The sequence below is a fragment of the Haliaeetus leucocephalus genome, unplaced genomic scaffold (assembly GCF_000737465.1).
Source record: "Haliaeetus leucocephalus isolate CR32 unplaced genomic scaffold, Haliaeetus_leucocephalus-4.0 Scaffold229, whole genome shotgun sequence".
Classification (NCBI taxonomy): domain Eukaryota; kingdom Metazoa; phylum Chordata; class Aves; order Accipitriformes; family Accipitridae; genus Haliaeetus; species Haliaeetus leucocephalus.
This window is the reverse complement of record NW_010972665.1, coordinates 84,588-101,899: the sequence shown is the minus strand read 5'-3', so window position 1 is coordinate 101,899 and position 17,312 is coordinate 84,588. Positions and strand designations below refer to the sequence as shown.

Genomic DNA, 17,312 nt, shown 5'->3' with positions numbered 1-17,312 from the left:
GGGGAGTTTCCCAGGAAGGCTTCCACATCCATCTGCAAAATCATCCCCATTCTTTTTCCCTTGATGATCTCAGCCTGCTCTTCTTTCTTCTCCGACAGCTCTTCCCTCCAGCCACTCTGTTGGAGGCTGATATTTTTCTGAGCAGCCTGATTTCTTCCCCAAATGCCTTTGCACTGAAACCAAGATTTGAAGGGGAGCCTGGGGAGAGGGAGGGAACGAAGTATGACACATTCAAGCTATGGTGAAATTACATATTCATCACAGCTAATGGGGGCCCACATGGCACCCCAACTGGATGCTGCCCCACTGCCCATTTCCCAGCTGGCTCTGCTAGAGTTTCCCCCCGCTGCTCCCTTCCCTGCATTTCTGGTGGCGTCACTCCAAGCAAAGTGGCTGATCTGATTGGCGAGAGAACAGGAGGGGTGTCAGAGAAGGTGCTCACAGACATTTCTTGGCCGCCTCAAGGAAATAAAGGCCATCGCCGAGCCTGTCAGAATGATTAATCGCTTACAGGGAATGAGGGGGAGGAGGGAGAGGGAGGGAAAAGGACGGGGAGGAAGGAGGAGAGAAAGACAGATGGGATGGGGAGAGCTATAAACAAACAGCAAAAGCAGGAGACGGAGGATTGCCTCTGCTCTGGGGAGGAAGTGGAAGCAAGGGGCCTCAGGCTGTGCTTGGAGTGAACCGGTGGTAGATGAATGGGTCCATCAGAGCCCCAAACTCCACTTGGAGATTCCCATCTCTGCTCACACCCCAGGTTTGCACCACCCCCAAACACAGGCTCAAAGAGCACTAAGGTCTGCCCTGCCAAAGCATTGTCAGACCTGACGGCCCAAGTAACATGGCTCTGCGACTCCCCAGCTCTACCGATCTCTGCAGTTCACATGATCTAACAGACCAAAAGCTTATTACCTCAAATGCCAAGCAAGGCCCTACCACCCCACACCCTCCAGCTCCACAGCCTGTAGTGGCTGGCATTTGACATAAATACCCACCAGCACCATTAATTCTTTGCTGCCAGAAGCATTCTACCCCAGTGAAACACAGCTGGAGAGGAGCAGCTTCTGAGACTGTCAGAGGTCCTCGCAGAGGAACTTGGAGCAGAATCAGTCCATCACCAGTGGTATTAGGCTCTCCCAAAGAAACTACCCCCTTGGATGCTGTTATAACCCTATGTGCCCACTCTGTGGGCACGGGTACTGTCCTTTTATAGAAGTAAATGATTTGACCTCACCCCTTTAGCTGCCTTCAGCTCAGCCAGAGCCCTCACACAGCTCACTGCATGAGGCCAGCGGTGCTTAAGCAGCTCAGGGAGCACCAGGGCATGCAGCAGATCTCATAACACAGATTACCTACGCAGAGAATAGCATACACTGTCCTCCCTTCCTGGCTTCCCAAGGGGTTTCAGGTCACATCCAAAGGTCCTCCCTGTAAAGGCACTCGGTGGCGAATCCTGACTATTCAGGAAAAAAACACAACTGAAACTCTGAGATGAAAGTTGCACCTGTGGCTCCTGCCATCCAGCACAGTAACATTACCTACAGCAATGGCAATACCCTGCCGTGTCAAAGTCTGGACTTCCTCAGGGTTTACTGCAAGTTTATGAAGTGAATTCTGACAGCAACCCCACAACATCACAAGCTGCCTTACCGTCCACAGAAAGCATGAGGTGCACTCCTCCAGATGTAAACACGTGTTAAAATGTTGCTGTGAATGAGCAGCAGTCCTCCCCCCACGTGTTTAAGAGGGGATAAAAGTCACTACCTGACACATCTCCCCACCCCGAACAATGTGACCAATGATTCTCCTGAATTCTCTCATGATGAGCACTGGATGAAAGCCCTGTTAGATCCTGTCCCGAGATCCACTGTTTTCTCTTTCATTTTGAGTTCCTGTGGTAAACAACACTAGCCATGGGAAGAGGCTGAAAATACAAGCTGCTATCGTTTGTCTGAGCTCAGAGCCAGCTGGGAACAAGGCAACATGGCTTCAGCTCTCCGCTTTGGAGGTATCCACTTTGATTTCCAGTCACAGAAAGACTAATCACCCTGACGGAGACCTCTGCCTCAAGTGAATGACCCAGCCTTGCAAAGACAGGAATCGTCACTGAAATCAATGAATCCAGTAAGCTTAAGTTTTGAGATGAACCCACCAGCATTATACACCCCACAAATGGTCTGTCATTCCCCCTTCCAAGTTATAGCTGTTGATCTAATCAGAGGCAGTGCCTCTTCGTGTAAATTATACCAAAATATTTAACCTGACAAGACTTTGAATGACAGCTGTAGGAAAACCAGGTAACATCTCATGTGTATTGACAATTTGATCAAAACCCACAAAATGCAAACAAATGCGTACACTGGATTGTGCATGGCTGGATGATGAGCTAAGCCAGCAAATGACAGACATAGAGAAGTAACAACTGCCTTCTTTTCTTTACCTGTCATGCAGGCCATCAGGTCCCCCCCTTGCTCTTGTAGGAAATTACATTATCAGGAAAAGAGCCTGGAACTGCTTTCACATTGCTCATCCTAATCTTTCTGCATGCCAGTCAAGGCCCATGCCTGCTCTCCTCTGCAGCAGAAACTGCAAGGCTGCATGCAAGGTGTGGGGAAAGGAGGCCACAAGAATTTTAAGTTGTTTCTATGGTTTTTGCTGGCAGTTTGCGGCCAGGCACTGAGAAGGAAGCGCAAGGTGTTGATGGGGCAATGAGAGGGTTCAAACATGTGCTCCCTCCCTTACTAAGCAGATTGCTGAGAATCACTGAACAGCATGGGAAGGATTTCACCTAGCTGCCTTCCTCCACAAGCTTTCCAACCCAGCCAAGACCCTTGCTGCTGCTCCGTACCTAGGCGGCGGGGGCTCTGTAGAGCATCAGTAGCACAGAGTTATGCATCTCATGGACTTCACTGTGGCTCTAGTGGCTGCCTCCATTGTTTGTGGGATATTCTCCCCCCCTTCCCTCCTTCTAACAAAGATTCTGATTAATGATCGCTCATTCCTAATTGTCAAATTTCTTTTCCTTCATCCTGTGTCTAATCACCAGTGACAGAAGCCATTACGCAAATGAGAGCAGACGACTTACCACAACTGTTCTCGTTGGTAAAAGCCTTGTAATTTAAAGCTCTGATTTGTAGAGGAAAGCTGCGTTTCCCCAAGGCGTCCGGGCATCTGTTCCACTTACACTCTAAGAGCCTCAACTTCCGCTCCCTCCCCCCACAATTAGTCCTCTGCTTGCAACAAATATTTGACTTTGCAAGGCAGTAATTAGAACTTACTTTGCATGTGTTTGTCACAGTAACAGCATCTCTTTCCCTTTCCTTCTAGGCAGTGCCAATGCAGAGAAGTGCCCAGGGAAGATGATGACTTCAGGACTTTCCAGGACATTGATGGCAGAGGCGCTGTTGCCAAAACAGGAACAGAAGATGAAGACCATAGACCAGAATGCAAGGAAGCTTCTCATACACATGTGGCAGAAGAGAGGCTTAGAGAAAAGGGCTTTGAAAAAATACATGTGGAAAGGCAGTATCCCATTGCAGTTGCTGCTCTGCCTCCAGGGCTGAGACAGCAGCATGGGTTGACCATGCATCAACACAGAGGCCTGCCAAAAGATAGCCAAGACCCTGAGCACACCATCGCCATTCTAGGGCTTCAAAGAGCAGTTGGCTGTGTTCAAGGTCAACTTGTTCACTGTTAAGAACTGCTGCAAAGAAAAGAAGCAGCAGTCTCAGCCCAGGCCTGCCCCTCTTTCCCTCAAGAGCTGCTTTGATGCTGAGGGTCTCCCCCTTCACCCCCACCTATGTTAGATTGCCCCAGCACTGCAGCTATGTCTCATACCCCCTCAACCCTGGCCCTGATCCTGACCCACCGGCTTCAGCTTGGACCTCCTTTATCACTCTAAATTTCCTGGCTGATCACTGAGCTGAGCCTGACTCTGATCACTAAGGATCTGTCTCATGCTCTTCTCTTTCCATGGGAAAGATCCTGCAGCCGTGATCCACAAGCAGCAAGAGAAAGGTCACTTCTCCTTAGAAAAATCCCACTTTTCAAGGAATGGGGAACTGGAGGATACAAAAGAAAAGGTATTATATGACCTAAGGTAATAAAAGCAAACAAGAAAAAGCCTAAAAGTGAAAAATCTTGGGAGTCTGATCAGGTTTTCAAATGACACAGTTCTCATCCCTCAGTTTCCTCTGCTTCTCTGCACAACCTGAGACATTGGTGCCAGCCGTGCATGTTACCCAAGAGGCATGTGCACAACAGAAAGCCTACAGGCTCAGATGTAACAGACCACTAAGTTCAGTGGAACCGAAGCAAGTATGTGTTCAGAGATGATGATCCCACCAGGTACAGCAGGGAAGGGTGAACACCCATGGTCAGAGAAGACTTTATCCACTTGTCTTTCCTACTCCCTCCACATTTACCCTGTCCCCTAAGGGCATGAGGAGAGAATGCCAATTGTGGTACCCCAGGCTCACACTGCTGTCCTTCTTCCCCTCACCAGCCCCAACATCCCTAATCTCTATTCAACGCTTCCCCATTTCACTATGCATTAGAAATTTCTTCAGATTTAGCCAACATTTCACTGATGGTTAGATGCCAAGATTGCTGTAGAGTTAATATTACCATAAAATAACCCATGTCTTTATTAGGTAGAGAGAGGACTCCACCACCAAGGCTGCTAACATACAGCACAGGTACAGAGGGAGCCTCCCCCCAAAATCTCCTTGACCAAAGTATGAACTGGATAAAGGACCAAATGGAAGACAAGATATCCCAAAGGATAAGCAACTGATAGAACTCATTAGACCTGATAGTGTAGTTTGCTCCAACATCCTGTCAGTGACCAGAGCATGGTGACACCATTCAGGTCAGCAGGGAGGGGAATTTCTTCCCTCCCCACCAACACTTGCTGTTGACAGAGTTCAAGGATACCATCTTATTCCCAGCTTTCCTTTCAGGCTTATGGAAGTAGGATAGGGAAAGTTGTGAAGACACACAGTAATGCAGTTGGTATTGCTGTTTTGAAGGCAGTTCTGGAGACCAGCAGCTTTCACCAGTGAAGAACACAAGTGGAGTTACTAGAAAGACTTAAAGGTAGCTTTATATGCACATCTCCTTATACAGCTCTCCTATACAGCAGCTCACAAAACAAAAGCCACACAGTTCTGTTGTTCAACATTGGTTGTATTTAAGAACTACACTTCAGAAGGTACCGTGTGTTTGTCACACCCCACCCCCTGCACACACACCCCTAGCAGAGAACACACACAGCTTCCCAATACCATGGCAAGGGGCATTGAAAGCACAAGGTGAAAAGGGAAGGGGGGGGGGGAAGTCAGTCCATCAGTGCATTGTAAATGAGCTTTCACGAAGTCAAGTGCAGCAAAACCTGTTCAGACACTTTAAAAGTTAGACCTTTGGCAAATAAAGAAAAAAAAAGGATCCTAAACTTCTCTAAGTACCATTCTCTCTCCACATGGGATATGAACTCACACCCTGAGCTTCAGGAGTTGATGGTGTCTAACAAGTAGTACTGGATACTACCATGTACTGAATAAATAGCACAGAGATGGGATTACATTTGAGCATCTTTCAACCAAGGGCATGTGCCCAGGATTCCTGGGAAGGCCTTGCTTTTGGCCAGAGTCAGCAGCTTAGCCTTCTTCCCCACCTGCCCAAATGCTGAGCATTGATAAGCATCCAGCTGAGTGACCTTTGTCGGGATCTAACCACAGCTCTGGAGAGTCTGCAACAAGTAGTGTGGCAGTCAGACTACTCAGTGACACAAATGTATTTCTTAAACAAGGACGCTGCAGCTGCCAATTACACTTCATTTGTTCTGACCTGTAAAGCAGCCAGAAACCTAGCCCCTGGGACCTCCTGTTTGAGAAGCCTTTCACCTTTGTGCAAAACAAGCTCACTGCAAGTGGCACAGGAGCTGTCCCAGCAAAAGATGGGACCCAAGGCCAAAGATGGAGTGCTTCTTGAGCAGCATGTTCTCAACACTTTTGTCAGAATCCCATGTCAGAACAAGCCCCGAAGCACTGAAGTCTCAACAGAACAAATTCCCCACTATTCTCTGGGATGAGATATACGGGCTATGAACAGCTTCTCACACCTCTAGCTCTTGGGACCCATTACAACCGCATCAAATATACAAGACCTTTGCACCACACCCCAAACCAGGGACAGCAATGCAGCACACCTCAGGGAATAAAAAGCCAGGCTCCATATAAGCCTAAGGCTTTTACATGGAAGAGGAGGAAGAAAGCAAAATGATTTTTCAGGGTGATTGCTGAGGACTCTTAAATAGAGGCTTGTATGCTTCCTGTGCCCTGGTCTTGTCACTTCCCAGCCTGCCATGTCAAGTCCCAGAATACAAGGATCAAGATAAACTTAACCACATTTAAACAGAAAGCCCTGACCTCTTTCACATGACTGTACAAAGAAGGGAACCACACACTGGCATGGATTTAACTGATGGACAGGAGCCACACAACATCACACAAACACGCGCACCTGTGCGCAGCCACACACACTTGAGTTCTTGCAGTTTCAGTAAAAAGGGCACTTTCTTTCCCGTGTTAGTCTGAGGGGCCAGCACCCCTGGTGGGGAGATGGGAGCCTCTGTACCTATCTGACACTGTGTTTTGACAGTCTAGCTCGGCACCCCTGGGGAATTTTATTTAAAAATGTGGCTTAATCATTCAAGACTTGGAGAGTGCCCTGGCATTTATGCATCTCCCTTCATAACGCTATATCCCCTTTTAATCACACTGCAGCTTCAGAAGAGCAGAAGAGAAGCCTTCACTCCCCAGAGAAAGCTATCACAAAGGAGGTTTATCTACACTCCTACAACACAGATGTTATTTGGAGAGCACAGGATTTGGCGCTCATACACTAGATGAATTCACTCTGATGTCTACCCTGTACTAAGTCCAAAGCATAGATGTCTTAAGTTGAAGAAACTGAATCATTTGTCCAGTTGCTTATCACACACAGGCCATCTCACATAGTTGTTTCTGTTATAAAAAAAGGTGCCAGAGTTGAGCATGGACAGGTCCTCTAACAACAGAGGACCATGAGACCTATCATTTCCCATCTTATATCCACTGCAGGCACCAACACATAAACCCAGCCAGGAGGCCCAAACCCCATGAGGCTGAGGAAACAAGATCACTCCTGGTTCTCCTCCAAGCTCTTCTTCAAATGCCTGAAAATCCTGAAGCAACGCATCCAAGTGCCAGAAGCCATGCTCCTTGTTGTGGCAAACAGGGCAGAGGGAGAAAAAACAAGTTAGTGAACATGAATCCAGCTTCCAATAAGTGCAGACTCTTTCTTGGGAGGTTCGGTTAGATGAGAGTGGAGGATGAATGGGGTACTAACGGTTTTGCAGTTCCAGTAGCCCCCTTTATTGTAGTGGGGCAGGGATGGGCCAGGAAACCCATCAGTCTCTTAAGTGCTGCGTGCAATACTAGCGCTCAGTATCTTCCATTGCTTGTGAACAAAGCAGCTCCAACATCAGTCACCCAGGCAGCCAGGCATTAGTCATACCGTCCCTTAATCATCATATTCAACAAGGGACCCACCTGTTCAAAGCAGAAACAGATTGTTAGCTAGGACAGTTACAGAGAAATGGCAGCTGCAGAGCCTGCTCCCTCTGCATCACAACACTTTATAAGCTGAGCAGCCCGGGGCAGAGGATCTCAGCACACAAACTGAGCCCAAGGTAGACCAAGTCAGTTTCAAAGTATTTTCTAGATAAAACACTGGGGCATCCTTGACCACATTCTCAAATACCCTACCAAAATTGCAAGGTTCTCTGCCAACACCCAACTTTAGCTGTCACCAAAACGTTGCATCCATTGGTATTTTTTTTTGAAACTTTTTCACCCTAGATTTGTGATTTCTCAGTAGCTGCTATTAAAAGGAGCTAATAGTCATCAGGGGTTGCTTTTTGCAGGGCAGAGAAGGAACATTCTTGTCGAATCCTCAGAATTTATTGAATCATCTCTGGTCCTTAGGGTCACTTGGAAGGAAGGCTAGGACTGACAATTTTGCTAAGGTTTTGTTTTCAGTCAAGACTACTCCCCATTTCTCAGCATTGCCTGATCACTGAGGGAAGTTCAGCATGCTATGGCAGTAAAATAATCTCAGGGGAGAGGCATGAGTGCTCTAAGGAGGAGTTCTTGCACAGTGGTAAGGGTTACAGACCATGAAAACATTTTTATTCACATCCAGTATTTCCAATTTCAGATCAGCAAGAGATCTTCAAAAGCATACTCTTAGTACTTCAATCTGTTTTTTTAAATACCAGTTGGTTAAAACTGCAATGAATTCAGAGATGACCAAGACCTGCGTTAAGGGGAAAGTGCATGACTTACTAGAAGAGATTTCTCTTATTTAAGAGATTTGGATTCAACAGGTAAAACAGTTTCATTTTTTTTGGCAAATACTCGGTATTGTTGCTGCACTGAAGGCTATAGGGAGTTTGGGAGCAACACTTTCCTGGCAGTGCCCAAAGCCAAAGTACACCTTCCCCCACATACAAGAACAATTACTCCATTGTTTGTAGTGGTCCTCTCCAGAATTATAATTTAAAGAGCTTGCCTTTTTGTAGCCAAAGGACCTTCTGAAGACTGCGGGAAGAACCATTCACAGCAACAGAGCAACCCTGCTTTCCTCTACCCTCACTGTGACACCTGCAGAGCCAAATAGTTGGCATCTCGAGTTTTGCATTAAGCCACAATGATTTCAACAGCAGTGACTATATGATTCTTTTTTGTACCTCTTGTGGATTTCCTAAGGCTTCTCCCAACATCTTCTCAATGTTCCTCATTATCGCCACTTTCTGATGAGCCTTTAATGGATATTCAATTCTCTTTGGGGTTGGGGCACCCTGAAATATCAAAAATAGCTCATTGCATGCTTCCTGAATTGGCAGATTATTCCACCTTCTCCCAGCCACCCAGTTCTTCACACACCACTCTAAAGGGAGAAAGTAGCTTTCAGCTTTAAAGCAAAGGATTTGGTGCAAGCAAAGGATTCATTGCACCAAATCCAATGAAGTTCTCATATTGACATGTGCCAAAACATCTCTACTTGAAAAAATCCTCTGGGATAGACCTATCCAAGCTGTACAGGAAGGTGCTCGTACTCACCTTGTACCAGAAGTTCACAGTGATGGTAATACCCCCATTCAGGAGAGACTCAATGTGGTGCCACCTGCATGGAAACCACACAAAAAAGAAAATAAACTATTGCTGTAGCTTATAGTGAAATACCTTGGATGGATGAGTTCAGGCAGCACTAGACAAGCCTTGACCTATACCTCCATCATCAAGACCTCAGAACTTCTGGAAAACTCCCCTTATTTAAATACAGATCTCGCACACATTAGTGGAGTACTTGCACAATAACGCAGCATCAGGGAGAATTACCACTCCCATCCAACAGACAGGAAGTAGAAGCAGACTGGCCCAAGATATCACAGAAAATATCATACTTGCTGGAGAAGTCAAAAGAAAAGTCTTTTAAGAGCCAACCCAACACTTTAAGCAGAACACTTTTTAAATCGCTGTTTGCTGGTCACTGTGCAGTCCCACCATCCTTCTTACCAGTACATAGGTATGTATAGCACATCCCCCGGACCCACCACCGTCTCATAGCCAACCACGCTCCGGAAGTTTGGAAACTTCTCATAGTCAGGATTGTCAAAGTCCACCTAACAGAAGAAAACATTAAGAAAAATCAGAAGAGCTTCCTGCAATGAAAGTCCCCATTACTGGCTCCCACTATCAAATCATCCTGATCTTCCTTATATGGCTTCTGCATTCCCATTGTGAGGTCCTGCAGTACCCCCAAAGTACCACCAACTTAGACAGGAGTCCTGCAATTTATCTCTAAGCAAATCTGTGTTTGACCAAGTGACCAATGAAACAGAACAGAGAAGGTAGCAACTGCAGCCCAGTTGTGCTATCAGTAAGGGGATGTTTATAGCCCTAGCACTTGGAAGTCAGGACCAGACACAAACAAAAACATCACTAGTCTTTCCATGTATTCACCAGTTAACAGATCTGAACACAGGTTTTGCAAAAGCTCAGCAAGTGGTATGCAGCTTTCCTTCCAGTGCAGCTTCCTCCCACCTAGCATCTTCACAAATGCCCCTTTTTGGCACAGGGCAGAGAACAGATCTGCTACTCTCACCTGGCTCTGTCTGTCACATGGATGGTGCACAGGATAAGGGTAGAGGCATTCAAACTGATCAGGAGGGAACAGGATACACCTCTTGTAACCCTTAATCTGAGCGAAGAAGTTCTGCTGCTCATCATAATGAGCTGGTGTCACATTCCCTACACAGAGAGAAAAGATGATAAACAAGACACTCTCAGTACAGGTTGAAAGACAGAAGCAAGTTGTATTCCTTGCTAAAGACAGTAAATACACTCTCACATATTTAGAAAACTAAACAAGGAAAATGACCACAGGAACATTACAAATTGATCACTATTATCAGTCTGCCTTTATTGAGCAGTTGCTACTTAATTTCCATTCTAAATCCATATTCAGCAACTTATGCTCTACAGGATTAGGATTTCCAGCTTGTTTCCATGAACAGCAGATGGTGAGTGTTGACAGGAAGCTTTTTCATAAAGCACTCTCTTTAGATGACAAGTTGTGGAATGGACTTTCAAAAATTATTAGTCTAGAGAAAAGGAGTTTAACAGTCTGATTTTGAAAAAACTCCTAGGAGTTTTGCAAAAGAACAAGTAAACAAATCCCTTTGTCATTGGGTGTCCCAACAGCACCTCCTCAGTCTGATTAACAGTTCTGAAGCTTGACTATTGCCACTAGGTCTTAAATGTAATCAAATCTTTAAATACAGCGGGACATTTTTTACCCCTCACAACTACATTTTTCAGGGTGTTTGCCAATTCAGATATTACTCTTTCAGCTTGTTCTTTATACGTATTTTCACTAAAGAGAATTAAGATAACAGGTAAGCCCATAACTTCATCAAATAGATCATACAATCACATGCTCCTGTAAAGATGCTCCTTGAACACTGGTTCAAGACAATTCTTCGGTTCTTGTGCATAAACTGTTGATAACAGGATTTTAGTGATCATATCATGACCTGTAGGGAAGTGTTGGTGCAGTGCTTTTATGTGAAGTTCTCTTCTCTTCTCTCAGCTAGTAAAACACATGGCAAAGACAAACTACTGTAAGTTGAGCATGACTTGTTGCAAAGGAGAAAAAACATCTGCTGTCACAACTGAACAGCTATGAATTGCCAAGTAATTGTAATTGGATGATTATAATTGGATGTGATGGCCACATTGATTATAGGCCATCCCACTTCACAAAACTGTGTACGTTCCTTGCCCAGTTATTGAGATTACTTTCTACTAGAATGCTCTCCTTGTCAACAGCGTAGTAGTACCTCTGTCTTCTAAGGTGCCTGCCTATGAGTCAGTCTCCACATGGATTTGGAATTCCACTCTATCCAGATATTTTTACAATTTATCCATCTTCAAGTTCTCCAATGCCCTCCAACCTCCCCAAGAAGAAATTCAGCTCCTAATTGAAAGAGAATTCCTCCCCACAGTGTACCAGCTCAAACAAGAACAAATGCTTCACAGAATAATCAGCATTTCCTCCTAGGTAGACATTGGACATGCTAAGAAAAGCCCAGAACACAAACTTTGCTCAACTTGCAAACCCTTTTGCATTTTAAATTTGAAGACTCTGAGCATTTTAAATCTACGGCATCTGAAGCTTTCAAACAATAAACAGGTCTCAGAACATGATTAGCAATTACTGAAAACACAGCCCTACCAGCACCACACAGAGCCTTTCCATGAGCAGATTACATCCAGGCATTCACAGTATGTCCCTGGGGAGATACAAGCTACTCCTTTGGTTGTTTCCTCTCTATAACCCAAGTTAAGTTGTGACAACAGGCCCCCCCCAACCCAAAGCTTTAAACTGCCTGCTTTGAGGGAACACTTAGAAACTAGTGGAAAATCCATTTGAAAGACCTTCTGGAACTGAAATACAGAACTGCTGACCAAATCTTTTCCCCTTCTCCTCCAATCAGAGGAAATTGCTTACCTTCCATGCCAATAAGAAGCAAGTTAGAAGTCAGTTGACCCCAGCCACGTTTCCCTTGCTGCTTGTTAATCCAGTTCCAGTTGAAGCCAAGGAAATCCACCACAATCTTCCTTCCAACTGTGTCATTCAGGGTTTGCTGCAGATATAGCCTGTATATTCCCAGAGACAAGCAGAAATCAAGTATTCAGCTTTGTCATGAACATAAAGACATATCTCTGCATCCCTTCAGAAAGATTTCAAAACAAAGATACATAACTCCCCTAAACGTTCTGCTCTGTCACCACACACCATAAACAACTGTGGAAGGAAACAGTTTCAAAAACTCCCCAAACTTTGCTGAAAGACTTCCTGGTACAGAGAGGAACAGAACTCAGTTCTGCTTGAACAATCACAAGGGAAAAAGTGAATTTTAGAGCAACAACAACCCCCTTGCAGTGCAGGAGGAGGAAACTCTAAACAGACTGGCCACTATCAAATATCAAATGCATTCATGAATAATCCCCAGATAGATGCCACCACTCTAACTTAACTGCAATAGGAATTACCTCTCCTAGTAAAAGTGCATGAGGGCAAAAAAGGGCTTGGGAAACCCAGTATGTTTCAGTATCAAGTTACTTTAGAGCCACACTTATGTTTAGACATAGAGGATCAGAGGAATCAAACATCTGTATTAACAACTGCAGTATTACAGACTACTGTCTACAATGCTGGAAGAAAAATGCATTTTTAAGCTCAAGGACTGCCTTCTCTCTGGGAAAAAGCACACCCAAAGCTGAGAAAGAAGAGAAAGGCACGGACAACAAGTGGACACAGACACAGAGTTGCTTCCAATTAAGACACAATTAAGCATCTGTAAGTCCTTTCAGAGGGCTGGTGACTGATAAAATTAACTAAGGGTTTAAGAACAGTTGCTAATAGTTATATTCCATATAAACGTAAAGCTCCTCTCTGTAACTTACAGCTCTGTTAGTGGTGTAGGCCATCGCTACCAACAAATATACGGTACATATGCAATCTTTTTTCATCTTTCTGAAAGAAGGTTAGCACCAGATGCCTTGGTATTCTGTAAAAAAGGCCGAGTGCCATAGCCTACATCTTTTCATAACTAAGCTCCTCTACCAATATCATAGTCCACCAAAAGAAAGTGAAGCTTAAGGCTTTCTCTATTCAAACACCGCCTCGGACAGAGAAGAAAATAAATAAATAAATCTCTGCAGACAATGTGAACAGTTTGATTAACTAATGGTATGACTTTTTTAATCAGGTAACAAGGCTGCTGTCAACTAGCAGCCCTGCAGGAAAAGCAGGGCTGTAAAAAAAGTGAAAAGTTTGAGAGGTTTTAGTCATCAACACTCACTGATAAGAAACTTACACCCTACTTAGCCCTGCAGAAATGGAAAAACCTCCACAGATCACTTACCTCTCAGCACTCCCTTTTTGTTGTATTTCTTTGAGTCTGTCCACAAACTCATTAAACTTCATCTCTTCCCTGCTTGACTTGGGTTTGAAGTTCTTAAAATTGGCCATCTTTTTCTCATCGTAGTACAAAAACTTGTGTGTACTGGCACTATACACTGAGAAGTCCCCATTGCCAATGTTTTCCTGGAGGTAGTCCAGGTCCCATTTCAGAGCAGGATAAACCAGATTGGTATCTGTCAGCACCACAGGCTCCTAGAGGAAAACAGGAAGTTTATTGATTCAAGGACCTCTTGAACTTGAGAATGATCACATTCATTATTGCAACCACACCACCTCTTTTTGAAAATGGGGAATTGGAAAACGCATTTAGTGTAATCACGTGCCTTGGTCTGGGGAGAAAAACAAGCAAAATGTGATAGGAAGTTTCAAGGAAGTGGTGGCCTGCTCCTGCAGCAAGCTCCTGGTAGCAGTGGGACAGATTCCACTATCTACTTAGCTAATCTCTAACACATGAGGTTAGACAAACACTAGCCGGGAACAGTTTTAGGCCTACTTGGTCCTGCCACGTAACAAGGAGACACAGTAGATTCTGTCTGGTCACCTCCAGCCTTAGCTATGAAGGCGTAAAGGCTGGCAGAAAGATACCTCTGAATCCAGAAACAAGAGACAGCACTCATCTCTTTTCTCAGAGGATCACAGATAACCTTCAGCCATCAAAAAACTGACCTCACCCCATCTCTTCTACACCAAAAAAAGAACCACTACAAAAGGAAGACAAAGGACACTGCCTATCCCCTCACCTATAAGTAGTAAGCAACCTAAACAAGAATGACAGCTGCTGCATTTCCAAGCTGTGCACGCACAACTTCCCTTCTTGCAGGCTTTCTTTAAAGGAAAAGAAACAACTAGCAATCTTACCAAAACGAGATTGAGCTTGTCCAGAACCAACACAAGAGCCATTATTGCAAGGCAACCTTCACGTCTGTGGTCACTCTCACTTAGAAAATAACGAACACGTGCCCATGGTTTTACACAACATTTCCACGATTTCCATCCGGACAACAAAGCACTTAAAGCAAACTTTTCCTGCAAATTCCACAACTCAACGCTGGGGCACCGAAAAGAAACGTCCACTACGACTAAGGGGATCGGGAGAGGGGCAACAACCAAGTCCGCGCAGGGAGGGGGCTCGGCCGACGCCCCGCGGCAGGCAGCGCGGTAGCCCAGAGGGACAGAGCCGGGATGGGGAGGCGAGCGCACCCGGGACGGCAGCAGCACCCGGCAGAGCCCCGCGCTCTGCCAGCCGCCCTGCGGGCCCTGCTCCGGCCAGCCTGACGGGCAGGGCTAGCAACCCCCGCGCCGCAAAGCGCAAGCCTCCCGGCCCCGCCGCAGCCCCCGGGCCGGGCAGGGCCGGGCCGCCGCCGCACCTCGTTCTCGATGAGCTCCTCGGCGCGGGGGTCGCTGTGGCTGAGCCGCGGGATAGGCCGCGTCTCGAAGGAGTAACGACGGAACTGGGAGTCGCTCCAGCCGGGCCCTGCCGCTGCCGCCACCACCGGGCCATCCCGGCAGCTCGCGGCCGCCGCCGAGGAGGAGGCCGCCGCCATCGCCACCTCCACCGGAGAACCCGGAACTAGAAAGCCAGAAGCGGAAGTTGCCCGCCCATGGCAACGCCGGAAGCGAAGGGGAAGGCGGGAGGCACAGGGGGCACCATGGAGAGGGCAGGAGGGTGCGGCGGCGGCGGCGAGCAGCGCCCCCGCGCGGGGGGAGGTTGCGGGCGGCTTCTGCGGCTCTCCGCCTCTTGGCCCCTTCCGAGGTTGTCGGACACCCGTGGGGGCCGGGACCACCCGCGGGAAAAAAAACACAACCGAAAAGGGAGAGGATTGTCTGTGAAGCCTTCTGCGGGCCTTCGTGGCCCCCGGTGCTCGGCGCCGTGCCACCCTGCGTGCCTTCAGCTGCCGGCCCCTTCCCCTGGAGGCCGCCAGAGCTGCCAGGCCGGGAGCGCGGCTCAAAATGGGGAGCTGCTCTGCTGCCGTGTGGGACCCCAGCGGCAGCAGCGAACTGCCCGCTGTCCTCGGGCCGTCTGCGGGAGACGTACAGCGGCGTTTGTGCCTGAAAGCTAGGGGTTTAATTGACGCCTGCAACAAGAAGAAGTACCTAGCGCTGCTCAGCGTAACTAGCGCCCGCCTTTCGATCACGAACGGACATTGCGTGACTACATCGTTGTAGCAAGATTGCATGAATTGCGTGTCTAGGGCCAGAGCTACTGATTTTTTTTCTTAGTGTATCTTTATCACGTGAGACAAAGCCTACGTTTTGCTTTTAAACTGGAAGCAGCAAGAATGATGATTGCCCTTTCCCCAAGAATGCGTGCCACGTTAGGCATCAGCTCTTGAGAAAATTTCGATCTCTGGCATTCAGTGGTTTTCATCTTACAGCAGGTAGATTTGCTGGTTTGGCTGCATAGAACTTTGCCTTCATGACAATAAAGAATGCAATCTATTTTCCTCTCTCCTTCCAAAATTTATTAATATGCTTAGTTTCCAGGAAAATTAATGCCCCCTCGCCCTTTAAATCTACAGCACTGCTCCTGTACAGGTTAAGAAAAATCTTTACAACATATTTGCAAACTACTCGCATGTTTAGGAAGCTTGAGCCACATCTGTGGGAGATTCAAGCACAAGCCAGAAAGTGAAGAGCTGATGTAAGGAGCAGCCAAACACAATCTGAGCCTGCAGCGAGGTCTGAGCCCAGATCAATGGTGCAGCCAGGCACCGAAGGTCCCCGCTTCCAGCACGACATTGCTGTCCCCAAACCACCACGCGCTGCAGAGCAGGGACAGGGACCGAATGCTGCTCCATGGAAAACACCAGGAGCCTCTGCACCGGAGGGTTGGGCTCTGAGTTAGTAACTTTATTGAATAACTAATTGACATACTAACTTTACTGCATATACTGGTTATAAGGGAGTTGGCTGAATTGAGATACTGTCCCTAGTCCCTAAAATGACATGACGAGGCCTTTCTTTGGGATAAATGAAAGGATCCTATTCTAGCCTGCGGCAATGCCCCCACCTCAGGCAAGCCGTATCTCAGATGTATTTTTGTGGTTCATCGCCATCTTCATTCACTTAGTAGGTTTACAATTAATGTTGTTATTAGAAGGAATGACTTTAATGACAAATTGTCTGTGATAGTTTTTGATCTGCAAAGGCTTATAATGTAGATCGTTATAGAGACATTAGCCATTACAGCTGATGTGAATAACTGAAGGAAAATGAGTTCGACTACCACAGAGTTTACATAATGAAGTAAACTGCAAAATCCTTTAATGCTCATATCGATTTTATCTACAATAATATATCGCTTACGTTTGAAGAACAGCATCGCTAAATTAACATGTCATTTCAGCTGTTCGCGTTTCCCTGGCTCCACGCAGATAAGGCGATTACGTTCGGGTATTAACTTTAATACAAAGAAGGCGATTTGCATAACACCTCCAGCCAGGGCATCGATCCCATTGAGCGCTGAGGGGGCTGCCCCGCAGGGGGCGGCCCCGCCTCCGGAAGGGAATACCTGCCGCAAGCTCCCATCGCCCCGCTTCGGACCGTGACAGCCAGAGTGAAACATCGCACTCACGCCCTTTCCGTCCATTAGCTCTTGTGTCAGTACTGCACTAACGGCGCTGATTAATTAACGCCCCGGACGAGGCGAGGGGGTTGTACCCGGCAGCGCGGGCGGAGGCTGGGCTCGCCCCGTCCCCGCCGTCTCCCTAGCCCCA

At 46.7% G+C, this 17,312-nt stretch overlaps 2 protein-coding genes across 2 annotated transcripts in view; one reads left to right on the top strand and one right to left on the bottom strand.

Annotated features, from left to right (window-relative positions):
* Positions 1-5,172: 5,172 nt before the first annotated feature.
* Positions 5,173-15,155, bottom strand: HIF1AN (hypoxia inducible factor 1, alpha subunit inhibitor). The gene is made up of 8 exons (XM_010567708.1): positions 14,964-15,155; positions 13,538-13,788; positions 12,118-12,266; positions 10,210-10,355; positions 9,621-9,727; positions 9,165-9,228; positions 8,792-8,902; positions 5,173-7,592 (listed from the first exon to the last, which is right to left on the bottom strand). Exons 1-8 carry the CDS (start codon positions 15,138-15,140, stop codon positions 7,548-7,550), a joined length of 1,050 nt encoding a protein of 349 aa, XP_010566010.1. The 5' UTR covers positions 15,141-15,155; the 3' UTR covers positions 5,173-7,547.
* Positions 13,996-17,312, top strand: part of NDUFB8 (NADH dehydrogenase (ubiquinone) 1 beta subcomplex, 8, 19kDa) — a 6,208-nt gene continuing 2,891 nt past the window's right edge. The window contains exon 1 of the mRNA XM_010567709.1: positions 13,996-14,012. The gene's annotated coding sequence lies outside the window, so the exon portion shown is untranslated. The remainder of the gene's footprint in view (positions 14,013-17,312) is intronic.